This window comes from Suricata suricatta, chromosome 4, assembly GCF_006229205.1.
Source record: "Suricata suricatta isolate VVHF042 chromosome 4, meerkat_22Aug2017_6uvM2_HiC, whole genome shotgun sequence".
Taxonomy (NCBI): Eukaryota; Metazoa; Chordata; class Mammalia; order Carnivora; family Herpestidae; genus Suricata; species Suricata suricatta.
This window is the reverse complement of record NC_043703.1, coordinates 72498278-72517223: the sequence shown is the minus strand read 5'-3', so window position 1 is coordinate 72517223 and position 18946 is coordinate 72498278. Positions and strand designations below refer to the sequence as shown.

The following is an 18946-nucleotide window of genomic DNA, read 5'->3' as shown; positions in this document are numbered from 1 at the left end:
ATTTTATTCTTGTTCATCAGGAAAATATAGCTTCTCCCATTTTCTTTAGTCACTTGTTAGCTTGCAGCCGCTGGCAAAAGATTTAAATATGCAGTCCTTAATTTCAGTTTCTTTTTTTATAAATTAAGAACTTTGGGGCATCCGGGTGGCTCAGCCAGATAAACATCTGACTCTGGATTGCAGCTCAGGCCACAATCTCATGATTCTTGAGTTCGAGCCTCGCTTTGGCTGTGCACGGACAGTGCGGAGCTTGCTTGGGGTCCTCTCTCTCCCTCTGCCCCTCCCCTGCTTGCACGTGTGGGCTCCCTTTCTCAAGAAAAAAAATAAAATAAAATAAAAAGAACTTCCTGTACTTCCTGTAGAAGTACAGTGTCAATTGCATGTTTGTATTTTGAGTTTTTTTTTGTTTTTTGTTTTCCAGATAGAGTTAAGCATTAAAGGTAGAGGGCACATGTTATTTATTCTTGTCAACTTATATAGTATCTAGCAGAGCGTGGTCCTGTGTGACTTTGGCAAGAGATAAGACTATATGCTCCCATAAGTCTGGTGACACATGCGGTCCTGTTAGATTTCTGTATATCTGAAGGGCAAGGGGAAGGATTTGGGGGATGGAGGGTGGCGATGGGGGTGGGAATCACACTGGAGTTGCATGGCCAGATAGAAATTCGTTGGCTATATTTTGATCACATCTGGTATTCAAAATAAACAACTGAGAGAGTTGGGTAGAAACCATTTGGAACCTGGTGCTTTGTCCACAGATCATTCAGCCTGAACAGGCGTTTTCCTGAGTGGTGTCTTAAAACAGTATTTCCAAAGGAGGCCATTAGGGTCTCGCCAGGCCCAGTCAGTTTGAAAACATGGTATGCTAGATGCTTCTCTTATGGATTCCTATGGCCTATGAGCATATTAGAGATTGGAGACACCCCAAGGCAGAGAAACATGTTTCATCTTTTTAGCCCAGCATTTCCCAGACCTACTTGAGCCAGGAGCGTTTGTATGTGTTCACAAGAAAACACTGGTAGAGATCGTATGTTTTTATTCAAGAGGTCCTCGTTGAGCACTAACTCAGCACAGTCAATGAAGAGATAAAAGACATTGCTCACATACCCTCAAAGAACTTCTGTAAAGACAATGTTTGAGTTCTGTCAAGAGTGCAGTGATTGAGGTATGCTTCAAGTATTGTGGGAACACAGAGAGAGGTTTGGTCTTCCCTAGTCTGCATCCTGAAGGATCAATTTTAAGTTCACACGTTTATATTCATTTATTCCAAAATCTTTTTGAGCACATACTACAAGGCAGACATGCCCTAGACCTTGAAGATGGATACAGCTACCTGGAACCCAGTAGAGCCCTTGTCCTCGTGGGTCATACATTCTAATAGAAGGAACAGGCAGGAAGCAAGAGGAATAAACACAAGTGCACAGGGGCGTCTGGGCGGCTCAGTCAGTTAAGTGTCCAGCTCTTGGTTTTGACACAGGTCATGATCTCAAGGGTTCGTGAGTTCAAATCCCAAATTGGGCTCCTTGCTGACAAAGTGGAGCCTGCTTGGGATTCTCAATCTCTGCTTTTCTCTCTCTCGCTCGCTCGCTCGCTCGCTCGCTCTCTCTCCCTCCCTCTCCCTCTCCCTCTCCTTCTCCCTCTCTCTCTGCCCCTCCATGACTTGGGCGCACTGTCTCTCAAAATAAATAAAGAGAAAGTATGAGCGTACAATTACAACATGGAGGTAAACAGTAAGGAGAAAAAAGTACAGCAGGGAGGGGACAAGTGTGGTGAAGTGATTGCACTTTTAGCTAAGGTTGCTGGAGGTCTCACTTAGAAGGTCACATTTGGGTATAGACCTGGATGATGTGAAGGACCAAACCATGTGAGTTTCTGGGACAAAAATGGTCCAGGGAGAAGGAACAGGGACTGCAACCCCCCGAGGAGAAGCGAGTAGGAACATGATCGGCATGTCTGAGAAAGAGCAAGAAGCCAGTAGAGTTGGGAGTGGAGTATGGGGAGAGGGTGGTGTAGTGGAGGAGACCAGCAGGGTGAATGGAGTCACATCACATGACCTTGGTAAGCCTCCCCCTCCCGTGGCCTTGGCTTTTATTCTGCGTGGGATGACAAGGCATGGAAGGGGTTTGAAAGTGCAGAGCAGTAGCGCGATCTGTGGGGACATCGCAAGTAGTTCGTTCCGACTGGAGCACAAAGGAAGGCCAGAAGTGAGGTGCACGGGGCTTTCTGCGTCCCACCAAGAGGTGTAGATTTTATCTGGAGGTGACAGGGAGCAGTGGAGAATTTGAGTAGGACAGACAGTCAGATCTTTCATTTAGAAAAATCATTTATCAGCGGTGTGACGAACAGGTTTGAGGGTAGGAGGTGAGCCTGAAAGCAGAAACAGGAAAAAGAACTGTCGCCGTATGTAATTTGGGAGGGAATGGGGAGGGTCAGAACTCAGAGGTGCTGGGAGGAGGCAGGTGACAAGGTTTGGTGTTCGTTGAGCTGTTGTGGGAGACAGCAGCCTCAGATGACCCCATTTCTGCTTGGGCTTCCCTTTAGGTGATGATGCCGCTCCACACGGGGGTGCGGCTTTGAGTTCGCATGGAAACGAATCCCTGTTAGAACTTGTACGGCATTTGACATTCTGTAGGACATCAGCGTCGAGGGGTTCATGAGCCAATGTGATACACAAGTCCGGCCCTCTGGAAAGAGTTCACAAGGCAGTGACCACACATTAACTCTGGATACCACGTCTAGTTACACAGTTTAAGAAACGTGTAATTTGTGAAAACTTTATTTCATTCCCTTGCCTTTTTTGAAACCATTTTGTATCTGTGTCCATGCAAAGTGTTGGCAGGATTTTAAGTGACTCTAGTGGAGCATAGTCATAGTATAGATACCAGCCCTTAAGAGAAATAATTGATTGCTCAGCTGAGTTCAGTAGTCTCAGGGCTCCTCCTTCCATTTTTGGCAGAGGGATGAGTTTTTAGATACAGAATGTTTTTATTGATTTCTTTATTGCTGGCATTTTTAAACAGAAAGCTCCTCTTGTTTGATGGTCACACTATGGGAATTTATGAAATTATACCACTTTTAGATTTACAAGAAATGCTTATCTAGTATCTGGCAGTGACCATTTAGGCAGCAAATATGTCAGTCTTTTTTATTAAGTAAACAGGAAGTTACCAAGTGGCTTATGGCCTGAGGTAATTTGTGGAAGTTCCTAGACAGGGAAGTTTGGGGAAGCACATGATAAAAGCAGATTAGAAGTTAGGAGACCAGAGTGTCATTTCATCTCTTTCTGCCACTTACTAGCCATGAGATTTGGACAGGTCACCTTTCTGATGGTCAGGTTGGTCATCTGGAAAATGAAAGCAGTAACTCACTATTGACCTCATAAGCCGGTGTGTTCACTGAACGGGTGTTTGTCAGGATGCGTTGTTCTAGGGCTGGACTGCAACACTGAACAGACAAGCATCATTCTTATTCTCACATTTTGTGGTGTTGTGAATTACAGCAGACAGTCTGGAAAGTGGGTATCACACTGTATAAATTGTAAAGCAACATGAAAACATCACGGTTATTCTCGCTTTAAGTAAGTATTCTTTCTGGAAGAATAAAAATTAAAAATTTATGCTCTGTGAAAGAGAGGAGAATAGTAAGACAGACCACAGACTGGGAGTAAATATTTGCAGAAGACATAATCTAATAAAAGGTCCATAATATACAAAGACCTCTTAAAATTCGTTGGAAAAAAACTAACAACCTGATTGGAAAATGGGCAAAAGACCTGAACAGACATCTCACCAAAGAAGATGTTACAGATGAGAGTCACAGCACATATGGAAAGGTATTTAATGCTGTATGTCATCAGGGAAATGCAAATTAAAATGAGATGGCCGCTTCACACCTTTCAGAATGACTAAAGTCCAGAATACCGACAACCCCAACTGCTGAGAATGTGGAGCCACAGGAACTCAAATACATGGCTGGTAGGAATGCAAAATGATACCACCACTCTGGAAGACTGTTCCTTTTTTCTTTCTTTCTTTCTTTCTTTCTTTCTTTTTTAAGGTTTTTTGTTTTTTTTTTGTTTGTTTTTTTTTCTTTTTTTGAAGGAGAGAAAGAGCATGAAGGGAAGGAGCAGAGAGAGACACACACAGAATCGGAAGCAGGCTCCAGGCTCTGAGCTGTAGAGCCTGATGCAGGGCTCAAACTGAAGAACTGTGAGATCATGACCTGAGCCGAAGTTGGATACATAACCCACTGAGCCACCCACACGCCCCAACTGTCTGCTTCTCACAGAATAAACATATTCGTACCATACAGTCTGGCAGTCCTGCTCCTTGGTATTTACCCAGATGACTTGAAAACTCACACAAAAGCTTACACGCAGCTCTTATTCATCATCACCAGATCCTGGAAGCAACCAAGGTGGCCTTCAGCAGGTGAACGGCTGACCAAACTGTGCTCCATCCAGACAGTGGGACGTTATTCAGTGCTGAAGAGAGACTAACTGTCTTGCCATGAAAAAAACAAGGAAGCTGAAGTGTCTATTACTAAGCAAATACGATTACAATTAATTAATTTATAAGACTTTAAAAATCCATGGTTGCCAGGAGTCGAGAGGGAGGTAAATAGGACCAGCATAAAGGATTTTCAGATCAGCGAAACCATTTTATTGATAGTCTCATGGTAGATGCATATGTCTTTATACATCTGTCAAAGTCCGTAGAATGTATAACCTTAAGAGTGAACCCTCACGCAAACTAGACTTTGAAGGTATTGATACGTCAGTGTGAGTTCATCAGTTAACAAATGCATCCCTCTGGTGTGGAATGTTGATAGTGGGGATATTGTGTGTGACAAGGTTGGGGAGTAGATGGGAACTTTCTGTGATCTCTGAGAAATTTTTCTGTGATCCGGAAACTCTTCTTAAGAGTAAAGTTTATGTTTTTTTAAGTGGTATTTCTGGCAGAGATAAAATGCAGTTGCATCTTGCACACTCAGGGTAGAGAGTTATTAAAAGTTTGTTGAATGAATAAAGGAATGATGTCAGGATTTGGCAATCCAAGCATTCCTATCATTTCAGAAATATTTTTTATTACATTTTAAGAAAAATGGGAGTAGTTGCATCTGGCACTCATAAGGATCCATACAGAAAAAATGAACTCAGAATACAAAATAGTGATTTTTAGAGCAAGCCAGATATTTAGAGGGTGTTTAGGTTTCAAAATCTGGATTAGAACAATTTAACACCACTAGAGAATGTTAGGCACTAACATATCTAAGGGTTCTGATTGTGAATGAGGCAGAATCTTAAATTTAGAAACCAACATGACTTATTTAATTATCTTGGGAAATAAATGGAAGGGTAAGGTCCTGAGATTCTATTTATATGTAAAGCATGCAAGATGTAAGTAATTTTTTTCCCCAAAGAAGTCTAATAGGAATCCACTTTCACGATAGCTCACATAGCAGATGACTGAAAATTCTATAGTATTTTAAAACTTGACAACTTTCGGGGCGCCTGGGTGGCTCAGTCAGCTAAGTGCCCGATTCAACTCAAGTCATGATCTCCCGGTCCGTGGGTTTGAGCCCCGCATCAGGCTCTGTGCTGGCAGCTCAGAGCCTGGAGCCTGCTTCAGAGTCTGTGTCTCCCGCCCTCTCTCTGTCCTTCCCCTGCTTGTGCTCTGTCTCTGTCTCAAAAATAAATAAACCAAAAAAAATTATAAAACTTGATAACTTTGGGTCAATTTCAGATCTATATGAATTTCCACAATACGGTTTCAAAAGTCGTCAAGGCCTTTGCCCATGACACTTTAATTTTATAATCCTGTGCACAAAATCGCCTGTGTTGACAGTCATTGGCGTTGGCGAGAATGCCTGAAAGCTGCTTCAGCTGTTCCTAGCAGATGGCCTTCTCCTTTCCTTTCCTCCTATAGGCAAACATGCTGAGGACATATTTGGCGAGCTGTTTACCGAGGCTAACAACTTCTACATCAGAGCAAATTCTCTTCAAGACAGAATTGATCGCCTTGCTGTCAAAGTTACCCAGCTGGATTCAACAGTGGAAGAGGGTAGGTAATTGCACGAAAGCAATGAGCTAGAAGTGACATTGACAGGACAGTGGTCATTAATTGTGGTGTAATCACTGCTTTTCCCTTGGGGTAGTGTGCTGGTATTTCATCTTGCGCTTTCTAGAAGAGTATGAAGGGAAGGGGGGACCGCAGCATTGGGTTACTTAATAATTAGAAGATTCTCGTCTACCTTATTTATGCCATACTGTTTTTAAAAAATTGACACATGTATTATTTGTGTTAAAGTGTTCCTTGAATGAATTCGGTATTGGAAACCCTAATGTAGGTTATTGGTAGTTATTTTAAAGATAATCTCTTAACAAAAAGTCACAAAATCACCCCAAAGATGTGGTCCAGCTAAGAGGGAGGGTGATACATACCCAGCATGACTGAGGGAAGGCCTCTAGCTGCTACTCCTTCTGAGGTTGATGCCTGGAAATAATCTTGGTGATCCTGATGATTGAACGCCTCAAGACCTAGCATTTCCTGAAGGCCTTGAGGTGTCAGAGTTTTAAGATAAAGTTAGTATTGGTAAGCACTGTGTAGTTAACTGACAGTCATTTTGGAGATAGGCCGTGCAGCTGGGACAGTCTCACAAAACCCTGCAGTCCCTCTTTCAGGATTTCACTTTCTGTATCTTTCGAATGAGAGACTGAGATTAGACTGGGGAAAAAAATGAAAAAAGTGCAAGATGTGTCCTTTCATATTTAATTTGAGGAAAATGTTCAGAGTAACAATCATTGTGATAGTTACGGTTTCTCTTCTTGCATTCAAATGATCTTAGCATCTGCTTTTTCTACTCGACTTAACAATAATAGTATTAGTAAAAATGAAAGTTTTATTTTTTTTCAATGTAGCAGTTTATGGAATTCATCCCTCATTTAAAAAACTATGTTTACTCATGTCCAAGGTTTTTCAAAGGTCGTTTTTAGTAAATTAGAAATTTAACAAAAACGTATCCATTCAGATAAGGAATTTTAACATCTTAAGCCAGTCATTCGTTTTTCAAGTTGGTATCACAAATGATTTTTAGTATTTATTCATCTTTCTTCAGTTTTGGTTTTGGTTTGTTTGCCATTGGAACACCAGTGATAAACCTTGTGCTGGAAAAGGTTAATCTGTGCATTAGATTTCCTAAGATTTTGCAGTGTTTCTCATCTCGTTAAAAGCTTTTCCAGTCAAGATTTACCTGATTGCTTTCCTTAGCATGGATGTTATAGTAGAAAAAAAACATGTGACCAAGTTACAACATCTGTGTTCTATTTTGGGCCTACCTTTTTCTTTTTTGCTGGGTGATCTTGGAAGGGTCACTTAATACCTGGCACTCACTGGCCGAGTGAATTAAGGGACCAGGTTGCCGGTTCAAAAAGTTGATGTCACAGTTAGATGAGTTAATACTCATGAGATATAAAGTGTTGCACAAACAAGAAATAAGTATGATCAGCCCTGATTCTCTCCCCCTTGGTGTGGTTTTGATGTCCTGCTACTTCTAGGACTGTAGAAAAGCCTTGCCGTCTGTCTTTAACGTCAGCGTCAAGAACACTTAATGCGCTTTTCACATTCATGTATTTGTTGCAGACGTCTTTCATACATGTGTTACAATTCGGCAAGTATTAACTGTTGGAATGTTTTTACCTCCTAGGATACCCACATCTTTGTATTTACATGCCTGTTACACTCAACTGTCTTCCTTGTGGCTTCTGCAAAGTGCTGTTATTAAGAATAATGCTCTAATATTAGGCTCAGAGAAAGAATTAGATCATTACAGAAGAGGGAAAGACATGATTTGACTTCATTTTATGGAGATAACTGTTATTTATAAGGGGGGAAGGAAGGCACAAGCTATTTAATGCACATGCTTTTAAATGAGCAATCGAAACAGGATTTTGTTATGCTAGGGGGTTATTTATGATTCTGTCTCAAATGATACTTCTAAACAGTTAAAAACATTTCTGTATAACCCAACTTGGGGGACTTTTCTCTAAATAGTGTCACTACAGGATATCAACATGAAAAAGGCTTTCAAAAGTTCCACAGTCCAAGACCAGCAGGTGGTTTCAAAGAACAGCATTCCTAATCCCGTTGCTGACATTTACAACCAGAGCGATAAGCCACCTCCTCTGAACATCCTGACACCTTACAGGTATGGCTTCGTGCATCCGGGGTGCCTTGCTTAGTCTCGATAAGCCAAGGGGGCAGTGCTGCGAAACTGTTTCTTAAACTTGGAAAGTAATCATTGCAGTCGTATACAACAAAATGAGTCCCTGATACGGACCCGTTAAAGGGTTTGTATTTGAAACCGTAGATAAATGCACCAAGGGAAGCATGGGCTCTCACGTTCGCTTTCGTATCTGAAGCAGACAGCTGTAGTACGTGTCTCCTTGTGTCTATATCTCAGTACAGATACTGTAACGGAAGCAGACACGTTGCATGATACCATGTGTTCTGTTGTTCCTCACATGCAAAGTCGGTTTTAAAGGGGCCCTGTGGTTCATGTATAATTCAGCAAAATTCCAGTCTCCACGTTTTGGTGCTGCAGAGACATTTGCTACTTAATTCAGAAAAATGCATTCTGAGCTGTCAGCACAGAACCTGACGTGGGGCTTGAACTCACAAGACCGTGAGATCATGACCTGAGCTGAAGTCAGACACTTAACTGATTGAGCCACCCAGGCGCCCTGCATATGTCTTAATTTTATCCTAAGAATATTGAAACCCCAGAGAAGAGGTGTATATACATATGTATGTATATATATATATACGTGTGTGTGTGTGTATACACACACACACACACACACACACACACACACACATACACACACACATACACACACACACACACCAGGCCCCTGTTAGAATTAACAAAACATTCTCAGAAATAATTGAGGTATTCGATATTGTTTATGAGCCATCCTGTGATTCTTAGGCCCTTTTCTGTACTTAAATGTGAATTGGCAAGAGTACTTTTGCCTGATTATTCTAGAAAACATTGTTCTTCTTGTATGTTTGTGGTTTTTGTCAAATAAGGAAACCTGAGAAACGTAATGTATAGGGCAGCCGCAATGCCCCATGCATATGTTATCTCGTAAGTTAAAATCAAATTAATATTAACCCCGTATGAAACTGGCTAACAGCCTTTCCCCCCACTTGTAATACGTTGATTTATAGAGATGATAAGAAGGACGGGCTGAAGTTCTATACAGATCCCTCCTATTTCTTTGACCTCTGGAAAGAGAAAATGCTACAGGACACAGAAGACAAAAGGAAGGAGAAAAGGCGTCAAAAGGTAAATAACTCTAGGACAAGAACGTGCGTATTGATTTCTCAGTGAGATTCTTGTTTAGAAGTAAGTCAGTAAGTTCTTCATTTAAATGGTTGAGATGCTGAATTTAGAGCAGAAGTACAGGTTGCATTTTTTACATGAAGATACTGACAATTTAGTCTAACACAGTAATGCCGTATTTCAATAAATACTTTCTGATCTGTTCCCTATTACTTGCATTGCTTTAATAGAAGTAGCGGCTAGTATTTCATTTCCATTTGTAACTGTGTTTTATAACTTTTGTCCTTCTGCTCTTTGAATCTATATAATAGAAATATCCATCTTAATGGGAGGGTTGGCACCTCGCTGTAATTAATACCTTGGTGAGATGTTCATAGTGGATCAAAAGCATGTGTGAGCTATACATTCAGGGGAGTGTATTTGCTACAAAATGAGAGTCCTTTTGGTGGGGTGGCATAGGCAAGAGACTTGCAGGTCTGATGGTTGAGAGATGTCCACATTCTTAGCACTCTTAAAAGAATAAACCACTCTGGTCAGGTTTAGGAACTTCTGTTTTTATTTTTAATGTTTGTTTATTTTTGAGAGAGACAGAGTGAGAGCTGGGGAGAAACAGAGAGAGGGAGACACAGAATCTGAAGCAGGCTTCAGGCTCTGAGCTGTCAGCACAGAGCACGACACGGGGCTTGAACTCATAAGGTGCGAGATCATGACCTGAGCCAAAGTCGGCTGCTTAACCGACTGAGCCACCAAGCACCCCTAGGGACTTCTATTTTAAAACTGTCCTTTGGCAGCCAGAAGTGAGACTTAACCCACTGAGAGTTAATTCTCCAAAGGCAAATATTTGCCAAGACTTATAGATGTAAACTGTGTTTAAAAAGAATGAGCACCTGGTTTGCTTGACAGAGATTGGCGTGCTTTAGTTAAGACAGATTCTTAGCATTTTGTGGGTCGGTGGCATTCATGTTTGGAAGCACAAGATGTACTGGTCCCATAGAAGTGACAGTTTGGGATGGAAGAGACTTTAAAATTTGAAAATAAGATTTAAGAAAGGGACACGGAAAGAGTGTGCAGACTGCAAGTGTGAGGCGCTCTCACTGAAGTCCAGAGAAGAATTCCAGAGGTTGACTATTCATATTCTCTCCCCGTGCTGTGTGTTAGGGAGATTCGTTAGGGGATTTTGGGAAGGGCTGCTGAGTATTCCAGTGGAAAAATATTCAAGGGAAGAAATTACAAAGTATTTTAAGTGAAAATCGGAAAGACCCTAATCTCATGGCAGGAAAAGAAACATAGATTTAAAGGCCCCTTTGTGTCAGTCCCTGTACCTTTTTATGTTAACAGAGAGGTTTAAGAGTATTTTCCTTTAAAACAGGATGTCCTTTTAAGTGGCTTTGTAGGTTTCCCTTCTCAGTGATACTTTGGCAAAAATACATAATTTTTTCAGCATTGTTCTTCAGGGGAAAACAGTGTCAGTCCTTGGACGCTGATCATGTCTTCAAAATCACGCCATTTCCTTGCCTGTTTTGTCCCCTTGCACATTCCTCCAACACATAAAATTCTGATAAGGATTTCTCACTCATTTATATAATAACAGTTCTTGAAGGCCTCCTAACTGCCGGATAAACAGTGGTGAGAAAGGATTATCACACTTATGGAGATGACTGTAGCTGGGGAAATAAACATTAAGTAATCCTGCAGCCTACTGGAGCTCATAAAGAGGAAAGAAATGTGATAATTCTAGTACAAATCTGCTTGTATGACGTAGGCATGTAAAAGGAGACCCGAGGTTTCCTCAACACAGCTTGTTACTTTAAGTTTGGCACTGACAAGTCTCTGAAGAAAAATTAGAAGAATTGAGGGGGTGAGAAAGCCATGGTTTCTGAACTTGGTTGCCTTAGCTTGCTGGTTTAGAAACAGTTTTAAAATTATGCAAATTAATATGTAGTTGTGAGCGTGTAGTTACAGTGTGTTAAGTGTTGTGAAGGAAAAATATGGTGTGTGGTGGGCGAGGGGACAAGGAAGCGACACTGAAAGTACAGCGCAGTGTCATTCCTGAGGTCTGGCGGCGGGGACTTAGAAATCAGCTGAGCAGAATTGGTGGAGGGGTGTGTGTGTGCGCGCGCACACACACACATGAATTCGCAGAGGAGGGGGATGCCAGAGGAGTGGGGGTTGCTTCAGAATGGAGGCACGTTTGGGGTAGAAGCAGCTGAGATCCTCCTGGGCTAGGAGGCAGTTGGGCATGTCCTGGACACTTTAAACTAGGCCAGTGTAGTTGGAGCACAGATGCATCACTGTTAAAAACTTTGTCATAGTTTGCATGTGTGTGTGTGTTTATGTGTGTGTCATGTGTACGATGATGGGTAGATTTGGAGGCTGATCACTGTAAAGAAAGTTGCAGATAATTGTGGCAAGCTCTGCATAGTCAGCATACACCTATTAAAGTAGGGGTGACAGTTGCTGATCAATAAGTGGTTCTTAATCAGGATGGATATTGAAACCCATTGAAGTCTCCCCCCTTTGGGTTTCTACAAGTGTGCAGCCAGTACCTGCGGGCTGTAAAATGCTCAAAGCACCCTGAACTAAATGCATTCCATTTGGTGAGAAGTTTCTCCCCTCCCCAGGTATCAATAGTAACAGTTCAGCCTGCATATTTTTACGCCTTTTAAGTGTTTGTAAATACACGCATACCCATTTCACAGAGTATCTTTATATGTGTAGAACTGCCCTACTCTTGACTTACACACATGTGGACACGTACATGTATTGACCTCATTAAAGATTTTCTTTGGTGTTTATAATAGTTGTATGGTATCCCAAGGTCTGCCCACTACACAAACTATTTACCCCTTAGTGCATTAGGAAATATTTAGATTGTCTATGAACAGTTGCTCAGCTGCACTACTGCTGTGCTCACGCGTAGGTATTTCTTCCGAGTAAATTCCTAGAAGACAAACAGGAGTTTTCAACTTTGAAAGATACCATCCTGTTGCCCCTGACCAGTTTATCCATATAACAGACTTCTTCCAGGCCTGGATATTATTTTTTGCATGAGCTCCCCCCATCTAATTTGACTTCTATATCCTTATTACCCATTTATACATGTTCTGTGAAGTCCACGTTCACATCCTCTGCCAGTACATCACACCTGTGTCTCCTGAACCCTCCTAGAGGCTTCCTAACTGGTGTCCCTGCCCTTCCCCCTTTTATGTTTTATTTATTTTAACTTTATTTATTTATTTTTGTCTTCCCCTTTCTGCTCTGTTCTCCACAACCTGGAGGGCTCTTCCCACGTGCCTCGGCTGGGTGTCAACCCCCTCCCGTGTCACTCTTCAGCGGTTTCCCACTGCTCTTGATAAAGAGAAACACTTGTGACACAGCCATTAAGGCCTTGCCTCCCTTTTTTTAGATCTTGGAACCATTCACCCTTAACTCACCATTTACCTTCTTTATTCCTCCCGATGTGCTGCTGTCTGTCCACCTCTGAGCCTCTGCACATTCTCTTCCCTCTGGGCATGCTGCCGACCCCTACTCCTTTGCAGAATTAATGCCTGCTCACACTGCAGAGCTGGTCTCCTAGTCAGTCGGGACACTCCCCGACTTCCAGACGAGGCAGCATCCGGTGCCTGACGCATTTATGTTTTACCACATTTTATAACTAGACATTTATTTGTGTGGTTTTGTGGGCTTTGCCCACTGGATTGCAGGCTCCGAGGGCAGAGTCTTTTTTGTGTCGTCAGCACCTGACATGGTGTCTGGGGACGTAGTAAGAACTGAGCCCACCTAGACTTGATCATAGGGTCAGCGTGAGGAGTGTGTACTCTGTAAAGCCATGGGTGGAGGTTCTCTGAGAGGCGCGTAGGAGTTAAAGGCACATAGGTCTCATCCTTAAAGACTAGGACATCTTACTCAGGAAGCAGGAAAAACATGTAAACTCACGTCGAAATAACTGGCCTCACCTTTAAAGAAACACTGATGTGAGACCATGTATTACTAGAGACATTTTTGCTGGCAAAGTAGGGCTGATGCAAGAATGATTCTAAGGTAAGTCCTTACCATGTTTTGTTTTGTGTTAATAAGCTAGTTGCAGGATTAGCTTAAATTCTGTAATGGTCTTCTAGAGCCCGGAAATAGAGTATTTTGAGTTATTTTGTGAAACATGATCGCCTGTTAACGACTCAGAATTGTGTAGTGGTGGGACATGATTTCTCTGCATGTCAGATATTTCATCTGTATAACACAAATTTAAAAGATACAGCACATTTAAAACAAGCTAAAAGCCTAGTAAGGGGGTGAATCCTTTTCTTTAAGTTTGTTTGTTTATTTTGAGAGAGACAGAGGGCGAGAGCAAGCAGGGGAGGGGCAGGGACAGAGGGGGACAGATGATCCAAAGTGGGCTCTGTGCAGACCACAGAGAGCCTGATGCAGGGCTCGAACTCATGAACCCTGAGATCATGACCTGAGCTGAAACCAAGAGTCGGACACTTAACTGGCTGAGCCACCCAGGTGCCCTTAATGGTGTGACCCCTTTACCACAAATGATGGTAAGCAGTTCCTATAGTTAGCTGCAGCCCAGTCTGCAGCTTTTATTTATTTAGCTTCCGTTGTTAAGTATCCATTCCTTCTGCTGGGTCTGTTAGGTAAGAGAGTATATGTAGTATTAGAATTTTCTTAACATTAAAACGACTGGAAATGGGAATGTCTCTTGTCTGCACACCGCGCTTGCATCCCGTGCATTACAACTGCGTTTAACTTCTGTTTTCCTTTCCCTTCTGTCTCGGCATGCTTGCCCTCTCTTCCTGGACGTCAGGAGCAAAAGCGCATAGATGGCACAACGCGTGAGGTGAAAAAGGTTAGGAAAGCCAGAAACAGGCGCCAGGAGTGGAGTATGATGGCTTATGACAAGGAGCTTAGACCCGACCACAGGCTGTCTCAGAGTGTGTACCACGGAGCGTCTTCGGAGGGATCCCTGTCCCCAGACACTAGGTGTGTGTGCCTGTGTTCTAGCACAGCCTCGGGGTAGTCCTCGGTTTGCTGACGCGCTGGAAACGCACCGGTGACTTTGGTGCTCTTGTAGCCCACAGTATATTCCGAAGCCTTCCTTAAAAATGAGTTCCATATATGTTTTTGATTGTGAAGTAATATCTCCAAGCAGTTTGCATTTCACAGTGGTACTTTGTATGACTTTCCATGCCTCTGACCTCAGTTTATTGTTCCATTAACCTAGATGTCATGTTTTAACGCTGATGCTAAATTTGGGCTTCATAACTGTCAGTGACTTACATTTTTATTTTAATCATCATTCTTTCTTCCTCTTTAGCTTAGACTCTTGAATTTCCTTTGCCACTTGGTATCTAAAAATAATTAGCAGGTAGCAATTGATGTGCCTAAGATGCAACTTTGTTACTCTTTTAAATAACCTTTTCTAAGACTGGTGAGCAAAAGCTATAGTTATTTCTGCAGTGTACTAATCTTATGTATTCTAATTTCAGGAGAAGAATTCTGTTGGAGTAACTGTAAGCATTTAAGTAAAAAAAATATTCCTTGCAGGTGTGAATGACATGGTCTTACTAAGTCAACATTTGTTGCAAAAGGGATTCACCGAACGACAGAAGCCGATTAGTCCATTTTTGCTTCTGGTTTAATTTCCTATCTCTGCTTTTGGAAGGTTACGGTCTTCCACTTGTCTACAGCCTCAGGGTCTTCCGTCAACATTTCCAAATTTGAATTGAGAATTCCTAAGGGACACGAGAATGTTCTAAAAACAACAGCAACCTGGACATGTCATGACATCTGTGTCTTTTTTTAATTTTTATCTCTATAACCTCAGCATCTAGTGCACTCTGCACAAGATGTTGTTTGTCTTTGGTAGAACCCACGCCCAGAAATATCCCTACCTGAGAAGGGCTGTAAGTCATCGATTGGCTATGTTAGGAGGAAAGTTCTAGGCAGTTCTTTCTGTTCAAGCTGGTACCTGCTCAGTATTAGAGAATTATTGGAGCTTTAACAGAGTGCTTGCCTCAAGTTTGAATCTCCGTGTCCATTTATTTCCATAGAAAACAATGATGATGCGGGTTTGCTCACGGCTCTTGGGGTGAGGAGGGGTACTTGAGTGTGATAACCTTGAGAATCAGTTTGCTTTTTGTCACTTTTTCCCCACCTAATTTGGTTGTGCTTATTTACTCATAGAAAACATATACTTTAAATACTCCATTTATTTACTCGTCTATTTCAACAGACACAGATGGAAAAATGATTTTTTCATCCTTCAGTCGAAGGATTGTTATTCATTCTAGCATCTGAGATTCATTTGTTCCATGTTGGGTATAAAATTGATGATTATTGAGATTACTTAGTATTCTGCCTCTATGTTTATGTTGTTTAGGTTACCTCTTCATTTTTCTTATTTTGCAGAATGCCAATCCTATTTCCCAGAGCCTCTTACTATCTGCATGAGCCAGATAATAGATTAAAATTCATCAGTCTACTTGGATTCTCTCCCTTAACTTAGAAACTTTTATTTTTTGTTTTACTAAAGTATATTACTTTTTCTTATTGTAAAATAAACCTTTTATATTTGGAAAGTACCGAAGAAAAGTAAAATATTATCCATAATCCTGTCATCCAGAGAAACCCCTGTTTGCGTTTTGGTGTATTTCCTCCATTGGTCTTTTTTCTGTAGACGTATATGTTTTTCTTCTACAAAATTGAAATCCAGCTCTTTGTTTTCTGTCTTCTGACCTTTATTATTTCACATTTATGTTTTAAGGGTTATTTAGAAACAAGGTTTTAATGGATATATTAAGGACAGCTGAGTTGAATTGAAATACCAGATTTCATGACATGTATAGCCTGTTTGTATTACATGTATACATTTTAATCCAGTCCAGATACACTAACCATGAAATTTTGCTCTATTGATCAGGAATGGTCTGATTGTAAGCGTAAATTCAGGATGAGAATGGACAGACTTGCCTACTGCTCTCTGTCACCTTTACCTGGGGAAGATACCTCCAGCGCAGATGTCCTTGTACTGTCTCTTCCTGTCCTGGGCCCCATGTTACAGCTGTCTGACTGCCCAGCTGTCTTCCCACCAGACCCTGGGGGAGTCTTTTGATTCCCCCACTGAGTCTTCACTGCCTACACTTTCTTCTTCCTTTTTTCCATGTGGTCTTCACGCCTACCAATTCTCTTTTCTGTAACAGATAGTCCGTGATGATCATGACACTTTAAGACCACCCCACTCATCTCCATGTTGGTACAGCATCTTCTGGGGCTGACTGCTACCTTCCTGCGGGGGGTGTCTGTATTTCTGTCTCCCAATGGGTCCCCAAAGCCCCACCTTCCCTCCAGCCCATCGAGCACCCCTGCAAAGCGCAGCCCTTCTGCAGCCCACCCTTCCCCAGAGCCCTGTGCTCCAGACCTCTCCTGTTGCTCATGTCTTCAGATGCTCACTGCCTGCTCCTTCACTCTGTCCTCATCTGGTCTTGCTTCCGCTTTTACTGGCTCCTTCCAGCCCCTGTCACAAGGCTACCCCATGACAGCAGATCCTGAATGTGTATGGTTTCTGGCCCCCATCGCCTCTGAAGCACTGCACATTTTGCGAGATAACTTCATTTCTTGGAGAAAGCGGCGCACACCGTCTGTAACACAGGCCTATGCACACAGGCAGTCACACATCACCTGTGACTCCAGAGGCTTAGCTCTTTCCATTTTTAAAATGTGCTACATCTAAAGCAAGGTCAGGTCTTTCCCCATTAATAATATGTTTAACTCATTCGCTAGCAGTTTGCATAGTCCACCAGAAATACTCATCTGCACACCGTAATCTAGAATTTATACTGCAAGAAGCGAAAAGTGAGATACTTGTTATTCGGATACTGCAGTTAGGAAAGCAAAAAAGCAGCCTCTCATCATTGAGAATGCTTTTCTGTGCTGTGCGATGCACCTGTCCAGGAAGCTGCTGTCAGAATTTCAAAGATGGAAATTCAGGTGGTGTCTTCCCTGCTCGCCCTCCCCCCATCCCCAATGTGTGTTTGCCTCTTTCCTTCAGAGGGAGAAACACAAGCTGAACCCTAACAGAAACCAGCAAATAAATGTGAGAAAAGTAAGAACCAGAAGAGAAGAGTGGGAGAGGAGGAAAATGGGCATTGAGTTCATGAGTGACGCCAAGGAGCAGGCGCGGGCAGGGCGCACGGCCGAGGACAGAATGCCCCGCGGGTTCGTCACTGCGCGCTCTCGGGCCCCAGGCCCCCCGCCTCCGCTTGCCCTCCCTGCTTTGGCTTGTCCTGAGGGGCCCCCTTCCTGACCCCGCGTCTTGTCCCCGTCCTGTAACCCCAGCCAGGAACACACCGCCATTACTAATACCCTGTGGCCATGACACTCCGGGTCCCCGCTCCATCCCCGGCCTCGCTGGCATCCCCGCGCCCACAGCCCTCTGAGCTCTGCTCCCCTAATCAGAGATCTCCATTCCTTCCAGAGCTTTTGTGAACTGTGCGCTCAAGGAAAAGAAGGCCTTTCCATACCATCCCATACTCTTTCTTTCTTGGCTCAAATCAGTTCTTCGTTTCCAAAAGCTGCGATTTCACTGTATTGCGCTTGATCTCCTGTCCTTTTCTTCCTATTTATGGTTACCCAGTTTGCCTGCCATCTTGTAATTTCTAATTCTATGCGCTCAGTCTCCTTGTCAGTGAAGCCCTCTGTCTGGGTGCTGTGTTTTAACTCCAGGGGGTCTGTCTCATAGCCTTCTCTCTCAGAAAAGCTCGCTGGGACCCTGTGGTGAAGGGGCTCTACGGTTTGCTGCTTGCGGGTCAGCCCGACTCACTCCAGAGCTATGGGTCCGAAGCCACCTAACTCGGGGGCCTGCCACTCCAGTAGTCATCGTGCTGTTGCCGGGAAGCACTCGCGGGGCTGGTCCGAGCTGGGAGTGAAGGAGATAAAATGTGTGATCTCGGTGCCCTGGCACGGGTGCCAGTGAGAGACAAGTCTGTGCCTGTTGGGGGAATCCTCTGAATTTAATTTGAATTTCTCCCCCCCCCCCGCTCTTTCCCGGACACCAGGTCACATGCGTCGGATGTCACCGATTACTCTTACCCGGCGACCCCCAACCACTCTCTGCACCCGCAGCCTGTGACCCCTTCTTACGCAGCCGGCGACGCACCACCACATGGGCCAGCAGCCCAGGCCCCCGAGCATGAGTACCGACCCCCGTCCGCCTCGGCCAGGCACCCAGCGCTGAACAGGCCCCAGCAGCCGCCGCCGCCACCGCCGCCACAGGCCCCGGAGGGGTCCCAGGCCTCCGCGCCCACAGCGCCAGCAGACTACGGGTATCAGAGGTCCCTGCATCCGCCCGCTGTGGCATCGGAGTCTTGCTGTGTGTGGTCTGGATATTTTCCCCAAACGCTACCCCCCCTTCGAGGCGGGGAGCCTCCAGGGATGACTGGGTGTAGCTCCTAGCAGTTAAGACAAATCCCATGTTACTGGACTCAGCATCTTAGAGCTGAATCTCAGGATTGACTCAGTATCCAGACACACACCCCCTTTCCACATACTTTTCGGCTACGTTTGACTGGATTGCTCAGCCCTGGCATCAGTGAAGGCTGAA

General features: G+C 43.4%; 1 protein-coding gene across 5 annotated transcripts in view; it reads left to right on the top strand.

Moving 5' to 3' along the window:
- The window catches only part of WASF3 (WASP family member 3), an 87603-nt gene that overhangs the window by 61261 nt on the left and 7396 nt on the right, over positions 1-18946 (top strand). For 2 of the 5 annotated variants that reach the window (XM_029936923.1, XM_029936924.1), the window contains 5 exons: positions 5928-6062; positions 8052-8205; positions 9231-9348; positions 14153-14328; positions 18402-18677. In XM_029936923.1, the coding sequence (XP_029792783.1) occupies positions 5928-6062; positions 8052-8205; positions 9231-9348; positions 14153-14328; positions 18402-18677 (859 nt within the window). Of the gene's footprint in view, positions 1-5927; positions 6063-8051; positions 8206-9230; positions 9349-14152; positions 14329-17395; positions 17563-18401; positions 18678-18946 lie in introns of all 5 variants that reach the window. The other 3 variants (XM_029936927.1, XM_029936926.1, XM_029936925.1) reach the window with 3 other exon arrangements.